At 38.4% G+C, this 21,203-nt stretch overlaps 2 protein-coding genes across 2 annotated transcripts in view; one reads left to right on the top strand and one right to left on the bottom strand.

Annotated features, from left to right (window-relative positions):
- ARG2 (arginase 2) overlaps nucleotides 1–9,178 on the top strand; it is a 39,134-nt gene extending 29,956 nt beyond the window's left edge. Inside the window, exons 4-8 of the mRNA XM_044664819.1 lie at nucleotides 2,787–2,946; nucleotides 4,282–4,376; nucleotides 5,778–5,882; nucleotides 6,804–6,940; nucleotides 8,708–9,178. Of these exons, the coding sequence (XP_044520754.1) occupies nucleotides 2,787–2,946; nucleotides 4,282–4,376; nucleotides 5,778–5,882; nucleotides 6,804–6,940; nucleotides 8,708–8,913 (703 nt within the window). The 3' untranslated portion in view covers nucleotides 8,914–9,178. The remainder of the gene's footprint in view (nucleotides 1–2,786; nucleotides 2,947–4,281; nucleotides 4,377–5,777; nucleotides 5,883–6,803; nucleotides 6,941–8,707) is intronic.
- An 89-nt stretch (nucleotides 9,179–9,267) lies between these two features.
- Nucleotides 9,268–21,203, bottom strand: part of VTI1B (vesicle transport through interaction with t-SNAREs 1B) — a 21,224-nt gene continuing 9,288 nt past the window's right edge. The window contains exons 3-6 of the mRNA XM_044664820.1: nucleotides 18,190–18,381; nucleotides 15,221–15,394; nucleotides 11,890–11,951; nucleotides 9,268–9,429 (exon numbers count right to left, since the gene is read on the bottom strand). Of these exons, the coding sequence (XP_044520755.1) occupies nucleotides 9,333–9,429; nucleotides 11,890–11,951; nucleotides 15,221–15,394; nucleotides 18,190–18,381 (525 nt within the window). The 3' untranslated portion in view covers nucleotides 9,268–9,332. The remainder of the gene's footprint in view (nucleotides 9,430–11,889; nucleotides 11,952–15,220; nucleotides 15,395–18,189; nucleotides 18,382–21,203) is intronic.

Below are 21,203 nucleotides of genomic sequence, written 5' to 3'. Positions count from 1 at the left end.
ATTAAGACTTCTGTAACTTTCTCCATTTGTCACATACTCCAGGTAAGCTAGAGAAGTGAAAAAAGAGAAGGCAAATCTGAAATTGCTAACTTATTAGTAGTTTGGTGAGGAGAGAGGGAAGGAAAAGGGGTTTGGGTTTTTTCTTTTAAATTTTGTTACTTTTTTTTTGATAATCTTACCACCACCTAATCCTTTCCCTTCAATATTCCCTACCACCATACCAAAAAACTTACAAAAGGCTCTATTTCTATCCCTGTCAATTCCCACAGATTTCCACATACACCCTGGAAAATAGACCTTTGCCTGGTAACAGATATTATTTAGAACAGTGATGAACTTTTTAAAGAGGGGAGGAAAAGAGGAAAGAAAATGCTTATCTGTCAGTCTGTTTCTAAGGCAACTCTTTCAAAGTTTCATTGTATTGTATCCTACTCATTGTATTTATCAGATTAGGAATAATGTCCCACAGGCTGATAGAACATTTTGGCTCCCCAACCCCCCCCCCCCCCAATCTGGCCTGTGGGCTGTAGTTTGCCCATCATTGATCTAGAAAACAAGTCACCCATTGGCCATATCTGAAAATATGCCCTACTGACTTAGGAGGTGTTTCATTCTTGGTCTTTTCTCAAGGCTATTTTCCTTCACATTATTGGGGTTATTTTGTGAATTGCTCTAGTTCCACTCACTTCATTTCATAAAGTTTCTCTATTCATATCACTTTATCATGCACAAAACATCTTAGCAGCCACAACTGGTCTAGCTCCTCAACCTGACAAATAACTATTATTTCACATCTGTATACTCGGGGACATATTTCATCATCAGGTCCTCCCAAACCAAGATGGCTCATTCCAGTTTATGAGTTTGGCTGCTATTTAGCCATTTTTTACTACAAATAGCCACTATTTACTATATTATAGTAGACTATATATGACAAATCTGGTACTCTACCTCCTGTAATATGCTTTCAATTCAATCACTCATTATATTGTATGAAGCCTACTCTGTTCTGTACAAGGTAATGTGATAAGCTAGGGAAAAGGGGATTTTTTTCAGTTGTGTCTGACTCTCCCTGACCCCATTTGAGGTTTTCTTGGCAAAGATACTGGAGTGGTTGCCATTTCCTTCTCCAGCTCATTTGACAGATGAGGAAACTGAGGCAAATAAGTGACCAAAAAGTCATATAGCTAGTGACTAAGGGGAGAAGGGAAAGGTTAAAATAAAAAGATGAGGGGCAGCTGGGTAGCTCAGTGGATTGAGAGCCAGGCCTAGAGACGGGAGGTCCTAGGTTCAAATCCGGCCTCAGACACTTCCCAGCTGTGTGACCCTGGGCAAGTCACTTGACCCCCATTGCCTACCCTTACCACTCTTCCACCTATAAGTCAATACACAGAAGTTAAGGGTTTAAAAATTTAAAAAAATTGTTAAAAAAAAATAAAATAAATAAAATAAAAAGATGGCAGTGTCTGCCCTCAAAGAACATAGTGCTTTATCTGCAGTTTTCTGATGTCATACAATTCAACACTGGATTTAATAGTAATGAATCTAATTCCAGATTGATGAATAGGCTACTTTTCCTGGGTTTTCATTATATCATCAGAAGACAGACACTAAAAAGAATGAGAATGGGGAATGCTTCTAGATAACAAACAGTTAATGTAAAATGTCAAAAATTAAGGGTTTTTTCCCCTTTTTAAAAAACTCTTTCCTTCGATATTAGGATCAATACTGTGTATTGGTCCCAAGGCAAAAGAAAGGTAAGGGCTAGACAATAGGGGATAAGTGACTTACTTATCTCAATCCACCGAGCCACCTAGCTGTCCTCCAACTATTTTTTAAAATTGAGTATTACAAGAAATCAATGGCCCGAGTAATGACTGCTGATTTTTGTCATCTTTGGTTTCTTTCTTTTTTTAAAGAAAGTTTCATTTTGATGCCCTTTTTCATATCAGTTATTTCTTAATATGTCTCTCTTTTGTAACAAAAGGAAAATACACAAAACTTTGGTTACTTTTGAACTTGGGGGAAGTTGTAGAGTGTTTGATTTTTATCTCACTTAAGAAGCTTCAGGACTTCAAACGTTTGAATTTCCTAAATTAACAAATGTTTGATACTTTGGACCTACTACTTAAGGTGCTCAGCAAAGTATTACATAACTACAAGGAACACACACACACACACACACACACACACACACACATTCATTTATATGGATTCTTAAGTTATAAGAGAATACATATACTACTTATAAAATAAAATTTTATTAATCTTTTTCATTACCAGAATTTCTCACATTATCCTTCTTTCTCCTAGAGAGCCAACCCATATCAAGAAATATTCTTTAAAGAAGAAAAAAATTAGCAAAACTGATCAACACATAATAGTCTTGAGAATATATGCAATGAACCACAACTGTGGGCCTCTTACCTCTCTCTGCAAAGAAAGTTGTGTAGGGTAGCTTCTTTATTTGTTGCTGAGCTTGTTCCTTTATAAATTTGTAACATTCTTTTTTATCTTTTTGTAGGGGTTCTTTCCATTTTCATTGTTGTTGTCGCTTTATATGTTGTTTTCTTGGATGTTCTTCATTCTGCACTAGACTGTATCCCTCCTAATGTGTGGTCCATGTGAACCTGTGAAGGTTTTTTGTTTCATAACTAAACCCTGGATCTGTCACTGCTATACATTTTCATCACTTGTTCATTATCCAATTTTTCATTTTTTGTCTTAGTCCAGAAATGTGAGATATAGAGGCATTTTATTATGCTGTTTACATTTTTTCTTTGCAGTTTGGCAATTGGTTCCATTAGTGGCCATGTCCGGCACTGCCCAGACTTGTGTGTTATCTGGGTTGACGCTCATGCTGACATCAACACACCCCTTACCACTTTGTCAGGGAGTCTGCATGGACAGCCAGTCTCCTTCCTCCTCAGAGAACTACAGGACAAGGTCAGTGGTTACCAGAACTAGACTGATGAATGTTGACTCAAATAGATAAATATGGCACTAATTATCCAGGCTTTGGGAGGCGGTTATGGAGGTTGGGTTGAATGTGATGTGTTAGAGAAATTTCCTATCCTAAACTGGGAGGAAATGAAGGTCACTTCCATAATCACAAGCCTTGTTTTCTGTTATTTGCTGGAGGGCCATTTCCCTTAAGGATGCAACTTTGTGAATAGGGAAGTTGGAACTTAGCATTTCTTCTGGCAGTGTAGGCAACAGAGGTTGTTCTCATGGTAGTTTGGTATGCACATTGCCTTCTGAATTGTCCTATGACATGTGCATATATAAAGTACAACCCTCATCGACCTTCTCCCCTCCCAATTACCATCTCTCCTTTTGGCCTTTTCTGGTGCTGGAGGTGCCTTCCTTGCCCACCTTGAAGGGTATTAAAGGTAGTGTTAAAACTCTGGTTCATCCTTTCTTTTAGAAGGGGATCCAAATTAGAACAAGTGGCAGAATGGTCTAGTACAAGGGCTGCTCATTATAGGAGGCTTGGGCTTTTGCCAAGCACCAGTTCTGCTTCACTAGGATCTGATCTGTAAACAGTTCTATAACTTGCAAAGCAACAGAGAAGACTTAATCAGCAGTACTTATGCTATTTAGATTAGTTAATGAAAAACTGAGGCTCCCTACAAAGTGAAGGAAGATGTTATTCCCTCTCAGAAAACTGTGCTGTTGTTTTTGACAACTATTTGCAGCAAGTGGCCACCCTTTGAAGTATTTTTCCAGGTCAGAATGCCCCCAATCTGTCTTTTTGCACATTCATCAAATGATTGAGGTAAAAGTCAAAGCTGTCCCATGAATACAGCAGAAATGAAATTATATTCCTAGTTTTAAAATGATCGTTACATTTTAGACCAGTAGAGCTACTTCTTATGATCTTGCTCAAAGTAAATTTCCATCTTCATAATTCTCTTCAAGATTGGGAAGTTTCCTGACTTTCAGTAGGGGTGACTAAGGATATCATAGGATACCAAAGAAATAAAAGTAGGAATTTTGTTAATCTATCCTATTAAAGAATCTTTAGCTGTTGCACTGGGAAACCCCTCCCCCCCCATCTACTTTCCACCCAGTGAGTTTAATTAAAGGTAGAGCTATATCATCAAACATATGACAGGACTCTGGAAATTATTTGAAGCTCTAGTTACATTCTCTTTGCCACTATTTGAGTGACAGCTCTATTCTCAAATGGAAAGATCACAGAAAAATTATCTGTTGGCCAATAAAAAGGTTCTCATAGTTAACAAAGTTTAAGCTTATTTTTTCTCCTTTTTTACATAGGTACCATCTCTCCCAGGATTCTCCTGGATCAAGCCCTGTCTCTCACCCCCAGATATTGTGTATATTGGCCTAAGAGATGTGGATCCTGCTGAACAGTAAGATTTGTAAATGATTCTGTCATGGCTGTTAGGCCTTATTTGACCCTCTGACAGCATCCCAGGCATCAGTTCTTTGGAAATGATCCAGGGACACTGTACCTTTTGCCCTTGAAGTTCTGGCCTTTGCTTGTTTTGAGGTTTATTCTTTTTGTTTGGTGATCCCAAACCTTAATCTCCCTGTTACTGCCAAGAACTTAGTATCCTTGGTGCCCATTTTGGGATTTGTTCTCCTCTCCTTCTACTCCTTCCCTTCACAGGTCACATTTTGACTTAGAAACCCTCAAATTAACATTTCTTTTTTTGTTAGTACTATTTTGTTAAACACTTCTCAGTTAAATTTTTATCTGGGCTCTCAAGAGTTTTGCAGCCCAAGTATGACATACCTTTGCTCTAGATCACCGGAATATTTCCTAAGATTCTTTGTAAAGGAAAAGAGTATAGGCAAAAATAGAACCATTGGGGGTAGTTGGTGGCACAGTGCCAGGCTTGGAGTCAGAAAGACTTTGGGTTCAAATCTACCTTCACTTAGCTGTGGGACCCAGGGGGCAGCTAGGTAGCATAGTGGATAGAGTGCCTAGCCTGGCGTTGGGAGGACCTGGGTTCAGAACTAGCCACAGCCTAGCTAGGTGACCCTGGGCAAGTCACTTTAAAAAAGCCCACCAGTGAAGGGCATCTTAAAACTATTACAAACTAGGGTAAGTACACTTAAATTTAATTCTTACTCCTTAACTAAAGCTGCCCCATTCCAGTTCCTTCTGGGTCAAGAACCATAATATGGCCCTTCTGAAACATATTCAACTCCTATATCCAAGAGTTCTGGATCAAATTTATTCCTCTCAACCTGCAAGCCCAGGCTCTCTAAGCCAACCAGAAATTCTTCCTGGCTTGTGGATTTTGGAGCGATTACTACAAATTTTACTTAACATTTATTCCTCACAACAATCTATGAGGTAGTCTAAAATTATTCCCATTTTTAGTCGAGGAGCCTAAGGACCCTGGTCACATAGCCATTGTCAACAGACCCTTTAAGTTTTTTAGGATCTAAATCTAGTGTTCTTTCTATACCATTATTGTTAATCACTTGGCTAACTAGTTTTCCCTCCCTCCGAAACAAAGACAAATATGACAAATGTTCTTACTGCAATGAATAAATAATAATTCAGCTTGACATGAGTCATCCCCAAACTTGCAGTAAATGGCCATTTCCTCACAAGGTTGGTCTATTTTTGTTAATGATTGTCTTCCATTTAAGAAACTGCTATAGTATATTTCCACTGGCAGGGACTCATCTTTAAATGTGAACTACATTAGGAATGCATAGCAACTTTGGGACTCCTGAATGATGCACAAATTAAAAACAAATCATTAACTCAAGATTCCTTTACTTTGTCTCATCAGTTTTATTCTAAAAAATTATGATATCTTATACTTTTCAATGAGAGATATTGACTGTCTTGGAATCCAGAAAGTCATGGAACAGACATTTGATCAACTGATCGGCAAGTAAGTAACTATAATGGAGAAATGTTTAGATATTTATGTTCTACATGGTAATGGTGCAGGAATCTGTAGGTCGTGGTCCAGTCTTCATTCAGTTGACTGGAATTTTGATTCATTTCAGTAGAGGCTATTCAAGTATAAGAGAAAGTGAAACCTATAAAACTAGAATTTGATGTCTGAATCTTTTGTCCAATATAGAATAGCAATTACAGCTTAGTAGCTATTTGTTTAAAAATATATATATAATTGATGATTAATGATTGCTTTCCTAGAATCCCTTTAAATTTCTTTGAAAGCAGTTTTATTGTCAGTTTTTGGAAGCTGAGGAAGAATTCTAGAAAGGTGTTCAGAATTAGATTACAGATTTCCAGAGCAACCTTTCCCCCCTAATATTTGGCCTTCAAGCTGTTAAACATTTAACCATTTGATGTTCATTAACCTCACATTTCAATTTCAGTCATTGGATAGCTAGGATCAGTAACTGATGCTAAAACCAAAAAAGGAGTTGGTAATAAGATATGATAGTTAAGTATAATCAGGCTCAAATCATGTTGTTATGGAGAGCAACAGAAACTGTAATCCAGATGAACCAAATTTAATTTGTATTGAAGGGCTAGGTGGCTGATCGGAGTCACAGATCAGTGGAAGTATAGATTTCTGTTTATGGACTGTTCCCCATAGCATTAGGCTCTGCTGCGATCTTTTTGTTCTGGCCATATAGAGTAAGTTGAGATTTGTCTTAATATGGTTTACATCCATAAAGTCTGAAAATATATACCTACAATAACTGCCAAGAAAAAGAATCATTTCAAACCCACAAGTTTAGGAGACCAGGTTCCTGAATGCTATAGGAAGTTTGATTTGCATCTGTCCAGCAGTTCTCCAAGTTAGACTAAATGATAAATGCTTGCCTATTTCTATTAGAAAACAAAGACCAATTCATCTGAGCTTTGACATTGATGCTTTTGACCCTTCACTGGCACCAGCAACAGGGACTCCTGTTGTGGGTGGGCTGACTTATCGAGAAGGCATGTACATTACAGAGGAGGTACATAACACAGGTATGTAACAGCTAAGTGCAAAAACATTTGAACTCTTATCTGAAGGATATTTTTTCAGTGTTCTATATTCAATGTAACAGACTGATTTTGTAATTATGATGCATTGTTATAGCAGAAGGGCAACCTGGTTACATAAATGTTGCATGAGCAGCATTCTGCCCAACTTAAAAAGTGGGCTTAAAGACTTGGGGACTTAACATAGAAGTTTAATAGTAACCTTAGTCCCTATAAGATGATAGCTCTGATAGTCGCCCAATTCCTCCCCCCACAAAAAAAGCCACCTCCAGATAATTTTTAAATATAGACTGAAAGTGAATGCCTAGCCAGCTGCAAGTATCAGAAGTTTCATTATTATAACTCTTTCATCTTGTTCCATAGAAATAAGCATCCTAATATAAACTCCATTTACTTAGCAGTAAATGTTTCTCTAAAGTTTTGTTGCCACAAAATTTTGAGTTTGGGGCAGGTTTTTTGGTCTAATCTGATATAATCCATAGAATATAATATATGTATAGTGGAATACTATAATCTGGAAGGAAGCAGTAGTTTTGCCCTCAAGGATGACAAGATTTGAAATCACTTGTCCAATTCTAGGCTTTCCTTGGGGGTCAGGCTAGGAAGAAAAGCTAGTGAACTAGTCAAGACTTCCTACTGAAGAATACAGCATTTCTGTGTTATCAGCAGCTAGAGATTATATAATCTTTAGAGAAACAAACTTGTCAAGTTCCTACCTCCTATTTTTCCTCTCAGTCATAATTGTAAAGAAAGAATGGAAGTTAAGCTTCCTTGAAGCAGAGGGGAAAATATGGATATTGATTGGCGCTCAAAGCACTGATTCTTATCCTACCTTACCACAGAAAGTTTAGAAGCTAAATTCTCTGGTGAAAAGGGCTGGAGGATATAATAGGAGGAAGACTATAACTGTTTTTATATGGGGGAAAAACAAACCATCTTGAGTGACATAAAGTAATAAAAACAAGTTTGATCTTTAGTGTCTAGAAAAGAAAAATGTCACAGTAAGGTTTGTCTGAAGGTATTAAGTATCTTTTTTTTAAAAAACTGAGAAATTAAGAAATTAAATTCTGAGAAAGTAAGAGTAATTATTTCGGGGGTGGGGAGGGAGTCATAAAAGGCACATTTAGGACTAACTGGGGTTTTTAGGAGGCGAGGCATATGTGGAAATCTCCCTGTGGGATTCCTTGTCACTTTAGAGCTGGATGTACAATCTTAGAGGAAACCACTAAACAAAAGAACTCTCCTAACCTGCCAAATAGTAAGATGGATAGCTATATTGTCCTTGCTAGCTCTGATGCTATTCAATTCATAATCCCAATTCTGGACCAATACTTCTAAATTCCTTTTCTTGTGGCAACATTTTGTTTAAGATGAAGTAGGAGTCAAAAGACTTGAGCTACAGATATTTTAAAATGAAAAGGTGAGAAAACTAGGCTAGCAACTTAACAACTACTTTCCTCTCTAATTTCCCTCTAGTCTACTCTGCCACCATCCATCTGGTTGAGATACAACCAGTGAAGAAAATAAGTAGAGAGAGATGCTTAGTCATTTAAACATTCCAATTCTACTTTTACTTTCTAGAACAAAAGCTATATTCCAGTAGAGAGATGTAAAACATAGCAGCTCAAGAGTTAAGATGTGGTTTCACCTTAAATTAAGCAGTTACAGGCTGGCTTCCTTCTTTCCCCAGTCCTGTTGACTGATTAATCACCTTGGTCTTATCATAGAGTTTGTGTGGCTCTGTTCCCTCAGGTTTGCTGTCAGCTCTGGATCTAGTTGAGGTCAATCCTCTCTTGGCTACTTCGGAGGAAGATGTGAAGGCCACAGCTGGACTAGCAGTGGATGTGATCGCCTCAAGCTTTGGCCAGAAAAGGGCAGGAGGGCACAGTGGCTATGATCAGCTTCCCACTCCCAGTTCACCAGATGAATCAGACAATGAAGAACGTATTCGAATTTAGTATTTTTATCCATAGCTTCCACAGTAGGCATTCCAGAGTTCTGCAGAGGCACTTAAAGGGATATTAAAATTGGTGATGTCAATACTGCCTTGATGAGAGCATTGTTCTCATAATTGTTTAAAAAATATCCCTCCTCATTTTTGATGACCAATGTTTACTATATTTCTGTAATTTGTTTTATTTAGTTCATTGTGAGTTAATATATTAGAATACTCTATAAATTTAAAGAACTAATAAACACAGCATTTGTTACCTTGGTATAGCACCTCAGCCTTGTTACCATTACTTCACATTTCAAGTCATTGTCAGCCTTCTACACAGAGTCTGAGTGCTTAAACTCCAGCCTATTGCAGTAAAGTTGGTCCTTTAACTCTTTGATTTAGAGAGCCGTGAGGAGAGTAAAATGGAGGCAGGAATTTTCAGAGTTTTCGTAAGAACTTGTAATAGACTAAGCCTCCCAAGATGACCAATTCCAGAAGGATAATCATGGAAAGCAGCAGTTTATTGGTTGCGACTCTACAAATGGAAAAGAAGTAAAGAGACAACAGTTAGGACTTGTAAGTCCCTTCTAGGTAGGATGGAGAAGCATTGTGGTTTAGTGGAAAGAATACTAAGCTAAGTCAAATCTACCATCTCTCCCTTCTATCACTGGCTACATGGGACCAATGGTAATTCACTAAACTTATTCGACTATTATCTATTAAATGGGGATTGTTTCACTTGGTTGGTTTAAAGATGGGGGTGGGGGGGTGGGAAGGAAAGACTAATATTTATGCCTGCTGGGATTTTTTCTGTAGTCTAGCATGTATTAAGCTGTCTTACCAGGGTAGTGATACTTCTTTCTCCAAGATGTATCATTAGAGCAGCTTAAGTCCTCTTCTGTCTCTCTCCTACCTTTGATTTTAATCATTACAGGTAGAAAACCTTGTCCTTGCACTCTTAGATCTCAGAATGTTCTACAAAATACTCTTCAACAGTTAAACTTGAACTTCTGTTAGTTTAATAGTTCTTTGTATTCTGTCCAACTTTTGATTGCTCTAGCTAGTCCTAGGGACATTATATGCCTCTCTGAATTTCATTTTGCCTTCTTTATCTTTCTCATCAGCATTTAACTCAAGATAACTAAACTACCAAAATAAATCACCTTGCAACTACTTATACACTAAAGACCTCTCTAGGTCAGGCTGCCTGTTGGTGAAGGCATCCATTAATAACTGTAAGCAAATTGTAAGCGGTAGGAATTTTTTACCCATCTTCAAAGATAGAGGCCAAACAGAGTAGAAAGATATGTCAACAGCCAAATGTAGGATTTACACATATATCCTAACATATATATAATCCCATATATTTTTCCTCCCTTCTGAGCTGGGTAACTAACTGTTTACCTGGGCACCTGCAAAGGTACCACTGTAATCAGTTGCTAAATCCTATCTCTACTTCATTTGTCTCATGTTTTCCTTTGATTCTATAGCCACCACCCTATTTCAGGTCTTTATTCCCTAAACCTGTTGTGGTGAACCTATGGCACATGTGACAGGGAGCACTCAGCCTATGGGCACTATCGTCAACCCAACACACAGTTTGTTACTAGAAAGCCAGAAGTGACTTGAGGCGGGCTGCTCCTCTCCCCCTCTCCTCATGTACCTGAGGACATTCCTTACATCACCCACCCCTCTGAAAGGTTCACTATCACTGCCCTAAACGAGTGATGGGCAAACTTTTTAAAGAGGGGGCCAAAGGAAAGGAAATGCTCATCTGTCAGTCTGTTTCTAAGGCAACTTGTATCTGTCAGATTAGGAATAATGTTGCGAGACTGGATAGAACATTTCAGGGGGCCACATCTGGCCCATCAATGCCCTAAACTATTGTGATAGCCTCCAGATTGGTGTCCTGATCTCAAATCATTTCACACAGCTTTTTTTTTCCTTCCATAAAATACAGGGTCTGACACATCTGACTCCCCAAATCCAGTGGCAGATTCCTAATGACTATACTTCTTTAACCTTAAACTATTTTCAGAATAAATTTTATAATGTACAGAATTGCTAATATAGTAAGTAGTACATGTGTATATATTTCATAAGTAAAACGGGCACATGGAAAGGGAGATCAAATAAAAAGTACTGATGGATATGCAAGATAAAAAAAATTGACACTATTATTCTAGATGATAGTATAAATAGTTCAGAGCAAAAAAGTATTCCTACACACTATTGATACTTTATGAGCAGAATTACCTTATCTGCCATACTAAATTCAGCTACAATTCCATCAATGTGTTCTATTAAAATTTTGTCAATAGGGCAGCTGGGTAGCTCAGTGGAGTGAGAGTCAGGCCTAGAGACAGGAGGTCCTAGGTTCAAACCTGGCCTCAGCCACTTCCCAGCTGTGTGACCCTGGGCAAGTCACTTGACCCCCATTGCCCACCCTTACCAATCTTCCACCTATGAGACAATACACCGAAGTACAAAGGTTAAAAAAAAAAAATTGTCAATAGTCTGTGGGAACCATGGGATCACAGATCTTCCAAGCTAGAAGAGTCCTTTGAAATAATCTAGTCTAGCCATAATTTTTCCAAATGAGGATACTGAGGTTAAGTGGTTTGTATAAGGTCATAAGTTAGTGGCAAAATATGGTTTGAGCCCAGGTTCAGAGATCTTTCTGATGTTCAGTAATTCCTGGAGATGCATATAATCATGAATTTACCGATGATGGTAGAAGTAAGGGCTACATGGCTGAATGGATAGAATGCCAGGTCTGGAGTCAGAAGGACCTGAATTCAAATCTAATCGCAGACATGTCTTAGCTGTGTGACCCTGAGCAAGTCACTTAACCCTAACTGCCTAGCCTTTAATGCTCTGATGCCCTGAAACAGATACTAGTATCCATTTTTAAAAAATTTTCTTTTAAATGAATAAATAAAAGTAGGAAAGTGTAATATAAATGTTAACAAGTATAACATTAGTTTAAACTCACTTTCTGGACATTGAACGCAAGATCTTTCGGCTTTTGCTCAAGTTTTCATTTGTATTCACCAGCTGGGGAAAAAAGAGAGAGAGAAAACCCAAATTATCCTCCAATTATAGAATGTTAAAGTAAAAAAACTCAAGAATTTTTGATAGCTGATAATTCTTGATGATAACTGATAGCTCCTGCTGAATGTATAGAGTGAGAAATGAACTGAGGTCCATCTATGACAGTTTTCCAGGCTCATCACCATTCTGGTCCCTCTTCCCTGGTATGTACTCTAGGCCTGTCAGTGCCCCTTCTAAAATGTACTCTTAACTGGGAAGACCTATATGAACTGATGCAGAGTGAAACAAGCAGAACCAGAAGAACATTATACAGAAAGACTGTAACACTGTGGGATGGATCAAATGTATAGACTTTTTTACTAACAGCAATACAATGATCCAGGACAATTCTGAGGGACTTAAGAAAAAGAATGTTATCCACATATAGAGAAAGAACTGAAGGGGTAGAAATGCAGAAGAAAACATGGATTTATCATTTGTTTATTTGGGTATATGATTTGGGGTTTTGGTTTTTAAAAGATTACAAAAATGAACAATATGGAAATAGGTTTTGAGTGATAATACATGTACAAACCCAGTGGAATTGCTTGTCAACTCCAAGAGGGAGTGGAGAAGAGGGGAGGGAGACAACATGAATCATGTAATCATGGGAAACTTATGGGTAAATTTGTTCCTGGAATAAAATAAAAATTAAAAAATAAAATGTACTCTTTAAAGACATGATTACAGATGCAGTCTGATCCAGAGCATAGGGCAACTAGACTATTACTTCCCTTCTAGAGAATAAGGTAGATACAGATCTATATGTGATATGACTGGCACAAACTGCTGTGCCCATTCAAGCCTATTTGGTATTCCACTAAGCCTATACTTGTATTTTTTAACTCAAATTTGTAAGTTTACATTGAACAGTGAAATTTTGTTAACTCCAGCAAATAATTTTGGCCTCTCAAGATATTTCTGAATTGCAATTCTATCCCTCAATGTGTTAATCTTCTACCTTCACATAAAATCTGTAAAAAAAAAACCTATCAAATTCTGGCAGAGATTGAACTTGTTTGTATTCTCTTACTGAAACCTGGGAAGTTTGTACAAATCTGAGTAACACTGTTAGTCACAGGATTTAGAGCTGGAAGGGACCTGAGAGATCATGCAGTGCGAAGTCTTTATTTTATAGGTGAGAAAACTGAGACTCAGAAAAATTAAGTGAATTTTTACAAAGGTAGAAAGATGACTAAGTTATTATTTAAATTCAAGTTTTTCACCTCTAAATCTCATTTTTTCCCACTGACTCACACTGCCCGCCTCATAGTCACTAAGGTGAAAGAAACACTGGTCGTGTCTCTGGAATTCCTCAAGGAAGCCAGGAAAGTCATGAAGAGGTAAATCTTAGAAATGAATTCTTCAGCCATTTGCTCCTACCCAGCCTTGGTAAGCTGATCTCCCCTATTCATTCCCTACCTTTCAAAATTAACTAAACCAGCTGGGGAGTCTAGAGGTCAAACTGTAGACCACCAAATAAATCAGCTTCTTTCAAGTAGCTGCTTTTATAAGGATGATTAGGGCTTGCTGTGAATCTTAGAGGAAGAGCCAACAATACTGACAAAAAGGGAACTCCTCCATCCTTAAAAACCAGCTGTTAATAGGTTTGAGCAGAATATCAACCAGCCACAATCTTCCTTTCCAGCTCTGACATCATCATTTGGTTAGAATTCATCAGTTTCACACTGTTAACTGTGTACATATTTCATTAGGTTCTGCTATTCCTATCCCATTTTATTCTTATGTGATCAAATCAAATAATTGGAGTGGGACCACAGGAATTAAGGAACACTTCCATTCTCCAAATCCTTTCTGGACCCCTGCTGCCTGCCAGTCAGATTTTAGAGTCCAAGGTCAAGTTCTTTTTATAGGAACTGTTCTGAAAGGTCACTTATGATTTTGGCCACCATGATAATCCTCAAAGAAGATGGGGCTACTTCATAGCTTATCACCAGCACTGCATGGGATGTGCCCTAAGCTAAAAATGCCAGGGCTATGATCTGGGTCAATGAAATGAAAGAGTGACCTGCCCTTTCAAACATGGGGAAAGAAACCTCTCTCTGTCAAAGTGAACTTGAGGTCTTTCCCAAGAAAATAAAAACAATCAGTAGAAAGAATAATAGTCCTATGACATTCTTCAATGTCAAGAAATCATGTAGCAGGGGGCAGCTGGGTAGCTCAGTAGATTGAGAGACCTAGAAATGGGAGGTCCTCAGTTCAAATCTGGCCTCAGACACTTCCAGCTGTGTGACCCTGGGTAAGTCACTTAACCCCTATTGCCTATCCCTTACCACTCTTCTGCCCTGGAACCAGTACACAGTATTGATTCTAAGGTGGAAGGTAAGAGTTTAAAAAACCAAAACCAAAACCAATTTAGTACAGGGAATAGAGAACTGTCCTCAAAGCCAAGGACAGTAGGGGGAGTTCCTGGTCCCACCTCCAATCCATATAGTGGCTATGTTAACTACTCAATATTCTAGGCAATCTTCTAGTCAAATCAACAAGCATTTATTAAATATCACTACTATATGAAAGGAATATAAAGGAAGATAAAAATAGAAGCCTCAATTCTCAAGGAGCTCACTATCTGATGAAGCAAATGACATGAATATATGTAAATAAAAAATGAAAATCCTAAGTCCAGGCCTTATCTTTTCCCAATAAATGCAGAAATTAGGATCAGTGTAGGTAGTACAGTGGATAGAGCATTGAGCTTAGAATCAGGAAACTTATTTTCATGAGTTCAAATCTGGCATCAGACACTATATGATCCTAGGCAAGTCATATAACTATTTGCCTCAGTTTCATCATCTGTAAAATGGGCTAGAGAAGGAAATGGCAAACCATTTCAGCATCTTTCCCAAGAAAACCCCAAAATGGGGTCACAAAGAGTTGGATACAACTCAATAACAACAACAAAAAGCAATCTGTATATTATAGTTCATTTTATCAGTTCTCAGTAAAAAGGGATCTGGATCCTGCAGGGAAAACATCTACCTTAAAAGGAAGTCTAGTTCACCTAGCTAAGAAGTTCTAGCTCTAGAGAGGCTCAAAAAAAGGAAACTTTAAAGGGATTACCCCTTAAACCCCTAAACTCACTTAGAACTATTTTACTTTCTGACTTGTATGTCCCTAAGTCAAAATAGACCATAGGCGCTTAAGAAAGAAATCTCAGTTGCTTCTTTCCCTATCCCTATCTCCTTCCCCAGTAGAATCTAGGCTGAACTCACCCGGCTCTTTGTGCGTTCCAGCTGATCTCTTTGGTCCCCCAGTTCTTCAATGATCTCAGCACCAATCTGATCTGTCTCAGTGGCAATTCGGTGAGAGCGCTCAATGCTCTGAGTGGCTCGGTTCAGGCTTTCAGTGCCTTGCAGAAGTAATACTCTTTGAGACTGCAGTCGATTCTGATTCAAAAAATGGAAAAGAAATATCAGGCATGGAAGGAGTTTTCTTCTTAACATTCACTGAAAAAGAAGGAAGCAAGGGAAGTTTTTCAGATAGGAAAAAGGGAATTCAGGATCTAGTACGGTGATGGTGAACCTATGGCACAGGTGCCAAAGATAGCACACACACAGCTCTCTGTGGGCACACAGCTGCCCTCCCCACCTTTCCCAGAGTTCAATACTAGAAAGGCAGAAGGATTCAGGTAGAGCTGCTCCCCTCTCCACTATGCCTGATGACATTTTTTTCACATCCTCTGATCCTCTGCCCAGCAGCCCAATGGGAGAGCGCTTTCTCCCTCCCCTACTTAGGGTAAGGGATGGGGGGGAGTGGCATGGCACTCTGTCTAGGGGGTGGGGTGGGGCGGGGCAGAGCCCAGCACTCCATCTCTAAAAGGTTCACCATCACTGATCTAGCACTTATAAGCATTGCTCTCAACTCTTATCCATGTTGCTTTTTTGGGTGAGTGGGAAAGAGGATATAAATAAAAAAGTGAGGACTTTCCTACTTAAAGGCCATCATCTAAAAGCCTGAATAGGAGCTGGGCTAATCTAGGTTTCAATGTTGCAGAAATGGTGTAGCTTTTTCTGTGCTTACTAATAGTAATTTTCCCCCTTCACATATTAAAAATTACATTTCTATAATGCTTGAAGGTATACAAAACACTACAAGAAAATGACAATTGGCTGAAGGGAAGGGCCATTTATTAAGCTCTTACTATGTGCCAGGCACTTTATGTGGCACTATGTGCTAAAGCACCTTTAAAATACCTCATTTGATCTTCACAACTCGGGGAAACTGGTGCTATTTCATAGTTAAGAAAACTGAGGCAGACAACAATTAAGTGCCTTGCCCAGGATCACACAGCTAGCAAGTGCCTGAGGCTGGATTTTAACTTGGGGGGGGGGGGGGGGCAACCCCATGCAGTTACACTTTTGATAATTCCAAAAAGGATGTTAGATCTCTGTACAAACTTAAAAGTAGCTAAACTGGTGATCTCTCAAACTGAATAGTAGCTTCTGTTTTCCTAGTAGACCTAATTCCACAGGTGTCTTAATTCTCTAAATCCCCATTAAAGTTAAGACCTATTCAGATTCCCTGGTACAAGGCTAAGATTAAAAAAAAAAAAGATATACTTTTCTTTTTAAATAAAAATTTGGTATGTTTTATTTTTTACAGTTAACAGAATTTCTCCCAGCAGGACTCCCCCTCCTAGAAAGCCATCCCATATAACAAAAAACATTTTTCTAGTTCAGAATAAACAATTTAAGATTACAAAACAATGCTACTAGAAGAAATAAGGCTAGTCACCATCTCAGGGAAGGAGGGAAAGAATTTGGAACTCAAAATGTTAGAAAATTAATGTTAAAAGTTTTTACATGGAATTGGGCAAAAATAAAATACTAGTGAACTAAAAAAATAAGGGTGGTGAAAAGTCTTCTTTTATTCTATGTGTTAATAATCAAAGAAGAAGAGGGTCATGGAAAGCTTACAGCAACTCACTTTTAAATCAAAACAATTCTGTTTCTCATTGGGCAGTTTCCTGTATTATATCCAGCTTAAATGAAGGAAGAGCACTGGCTCTAGACTCAAAGGACCTGAATTCAAATTCTGTCTCTGATGTTACTTCCTCCTGTGTAACCTTGAGTGAGTCATTTGGCCCTCAGTTTCCTCATCTGTAAAATGAGGGGTATGGACTAGAAAGTCTGAGGTCTGTCCCTTCTTGATTTAAGATACTAAGCCTAAAGTTGGTTTTATTTACATTGCTTTTCTGATTCAAGATTAATTGGTTATCTATAATTAACTTATTTTGACTCTAAACCTCCACCTTGTCAGACCTTCCTTTCTTTATAACTTCTTAAATTTAACTGTGGTTTTAGCAAATTTAATTTCATCCTTTTTGACTTGGAGCATCCATCTACCTCCTCTAAATACTTCTCAGATTCTCATATAAGAATCATAAATTTTAATTTTAAGAGACCCAAAGTTCAGGTCATATACGTCAAATCCTCATTTTGTTGATAAGAAAGAGTGCCTTTTTTAAGGTCACATAATTGGAGAGTGGCAGAATTCAGGTCTCCAGATTTTGTTTCATACTGTTTCTATTATATGACCACTGCTTCCTCCTGAACTATAAGGGTCAAGAAAAATCGATAATATTTTATATTACCCATAAAATTCAGCAGCATCCTCTGTTTTCTATCCTTTGTGATTTGTTTAAACATCTTAGTACTAAAAGAAAGAATGCATAGGCAAATTTATATATGGGGTCACTTGGTCTAGACACAACCTATCTATGAAAGATCTAAAGTTAATGGAATTGCAACCCTAACGAGTTCATCATGGAAAGCCAATTGATAGGGTGCTTCTTATCTTGCATAAATGCATTAGGGACTTGAGGAGGAAAAGAGTTAAAAGAGAAAGAGGGAAGGATAAACAGGGGAAAAACAAGGATGGAAGGAAATACACAGTAATCAGAACTGCAAATGTGAATGGGATGAACTTATTCATAAAACAGAAGCAGACCACAAAATCAATTAGAAATTAGAATCCAACAATATGTTGTTTACAAGAGGCACACTTGAAAGACACACACACACACACACACACACACACACACACAGTTAAAGAAGAGGTTAAAGAAAAATCTATTATGTATCAGTTGAGGTAAAAAAGGCAGGAGTAGCAATCATGATCTCAGACAAAGCAAAAGTAAAATAGGCCTAATTATAAATGCATCAAATATGCTAGAACTTACCATGTGCTCATTCTCAATGGCATAGGCTCCATATTTGTTGTCTCCACGGCCCCCAGGCACCACTGTCAGAGGAGTGCTCCTCACCTCTCGCTGGAGCTTGGCCAGGTCTCTGCGGTAGCTTCGAAGCTTGGCCATCATGGGGTTGCGAAAGGACAGAGGGGCAAAGCGCAGCTCCTCTTCCATCTCTGCCAACTGCCAAGTCAGGAAGGCAGTCAGGATAATTAACAGCTCATATTTAAACATAGTATTTTAAAATCTTCAGAATGCTTTCATCACAATAATCATTCAATGAGTCAAAAGAGTGAAGTTGTATTCCAAAAGGCAGTAGGATATAATAAGATCAGAAGAACCCCAAGTCCTAAGTCTGGTCTTTAACTCTACTCCTCACTTTCTGGGTGATCTCAGGCAAGTCACTGTGCCTCAGTTTTCTTACTTGTAAAATGAAGGTCCTAGACTAGATGTCTAGACTAATGTCCCTTCCAACTCTAGATTTATGATTCTATGAACCCCACCTAAACAGAAGAGGGGACTAGGCAAAGAGAGGTTCATGATTTGCTCCTGGTCACTTACACTAAGTGTGAGATGCAGGAAGATGCTCTATTCCAACAAAAAGGGCACCAGCCTGCATTTGTTCTTGCTGCAAATACAAGCTGGCATGGACACAAGAGATACATTCAGTATATATTATACACATGATGTCTTCTTTAGGCTAAAGATGAACAACAGCTGGATATAAAAACCCTTCTCTACTTTAACTATCTGAAAATACTCGGTCTCAAAATCCCATCATCTCAACATGCTACTTGAAGTGCTTGGTTTAAAGGGTTCTAGACTAACACAATGCAGCACCTCAACCTATCCATAGATCAAGCTCTGGAAACTTTTCATCCCTTATGTTAGCCAGAGCAGGGGAAGACAAGACACTAGGGAGGCTAAGGGATCAATATGACTAGTTAAGAACTTCCAAATAGTGCTATCAAGATGCCAACAAGGGAAGGCTACATAACAGCTAACACACTAAACAAAGCTGTGCAGTAACAAAGATAGGCTTGTAGCTGTAACCAGCTTCAGGACATGTCTGTATGATGCAGTAGTCTCAGATTTTACAGTTGGAGAACCAGGAGTTATGCAGCCATTTAGAAAATTACTGGGATAGAAAAGAGTCTCAACTGGAAAAGTAGAAGTCCAAGCTTGGGCTTGGGAGTGGGAACAACTGTCACAGTACAGGAAAAATTTCAGGGATCTGGACTTCATCCAGATTCTGATAATCAGGAAAGAACACTGAAGCCACTGCATTGTGTGATAAGATCAGGAAAACTCCTTTATAGCTCCAAACATATAAACAGGATTATGCAATGTGAGACAGAAAAAGGACTTCAAATTTAGGGTTACAACAAATGTCTTCTTGATATTTTGAAGCAGCTCTGTCATGCTGCTGGAATTAAATGCCCTAATCATGTAGTCCCTAATGTAATGTAAAGTCAGAGACTGGAACTACCAATATGGAAGGTAGGAGGTAAGGGAAGGATATTGGTTAGAACATTCCTCTGCCTGTAGCTGCCACAACAGTGTCTCTTCAAGCTGTAGGATCAGTCATGTCTCAACATAAATCATTAATCAACATTTACTAACCAAAGACCAACAAGTACTGAGCACCTACTATGAACTCAGCTCCTCATGGAGAGGCAGCTGTTCTCTTCAGGACCAACTTGCTTAAGCATTTGATCTCCTCATCCAGGGTCTCCCAGAAAGAGGAAACCTGCCATCTCCTTATTCCCAGTGGAAACTTAGCAAGACTGGAGCTCAAAAATTAGTTTCTACCCATTTAATTCCCACACTAAATCCTAGGCTCAAATAACTACTTGTTTTCCTTGAGTACTCTAGATTTGTGGAGTGAAAACCTGGGTTCAAATCCTATCTTCAAATGCCACTTTAACCCTATTGGTCTCAGGTTCCTCTTTTGTAAAAAAGATCTAAATATTTGTCATAAGGGTTTTTTTTGTTTTGTTTTGTTTTTTTTGGTCCAAGGGAGAGAAGAGGGGGGAAGGAAAGGAGGGGGGAGGGAGGGAGAGAGAGAGAGAGAGAGAAATTTAATATTTAAAAAAGATAAAGGCAAAGATAACTTCTAACAAGGGCAGTTAGGTGGTACAGTGGATAGGATCCTGGGCCTAAAGTCAGGAAGAGCTGAATTCAAATCTGGCCTCAGACAAATGTCTGTGTGATTTTGGACAAGTCACTTAAACCTGTTTAATCTTAGTTTCCTAAAATGAGCTGGAGAAAGGAATGGCAAACCACTCCAGTATCTTTGCTGAAAAAAACTTAAATGGGATCATAAAGAGTCAGATAGGACTTAACTGAAAAACAAGAAAAATCTCTAGCAACTACCTCAAATGGGTTGATAAGAGGATCAAAATAAACAATTTGTGTAAAGTGCTTTGCAAACTTTTTAAAGCATTATATGCCAGCTAATATTATTATTACCAAAGTAGCTAAATGCAGCCCTGGAGTCCTAGTTAACTAATATCTGATCACAGTGTAAATCCCACTTCCCTAAGAGTCTTTCCTCAGTTCTCCCTCTAAATGATCAAAAGTAGATATATAGTATATACCAGTGATGGTGACCCTAAGGTGTGAGTGCCAAAGATGGCATGCAGGCCTGGCTTTCTATCCACTGAGCCATCTAGTTGCTCCAGCCCATACATTTTTAGAAGAGTATAACAGTCTCATTTTAGAGCAGCTGGTCTCAACATCAAAACACAATTTTCAGGACCACTGCCAAACCTTCCTTATCCACGAGTGTCATTCATCTCTTTGTAGTACCCATCACCAACATATGGCCCATCTTTTAGTAATTACAGTATTCAAAACTAAGGCCCAAAGTTTTTGTACAAACAAAAACAATGTAGTCAAAATCAGAAGGGAAACAACAAATTGGGAAAAAATCTTTATAACGAAAAACTCTGACAGGGGTCTAATCACTCAAATATACAAGGAGTTAAAGCAATTGTATAAAA

This window comes from Gracilinanus agilis, chromosome 2 (assembly GCF_016433145.1).
Source record: "Gracilinanus agilis isolate LMUSP501 chromosome 2, AgileGrace, whole genome shotgun sequence".
Taxonomy (NCBI): Eukaryota; Metazoa; Chordata; class Mammalia; order Didelphimorphia; family Didelphidae; genus Gracilinanus; species Gracilinanus agilis.
The sequence above is the reverse complement of the archived record's forward strand: the minus strand, read 5'-3'. Positions and strand labels throughout refer to the sequence as shown.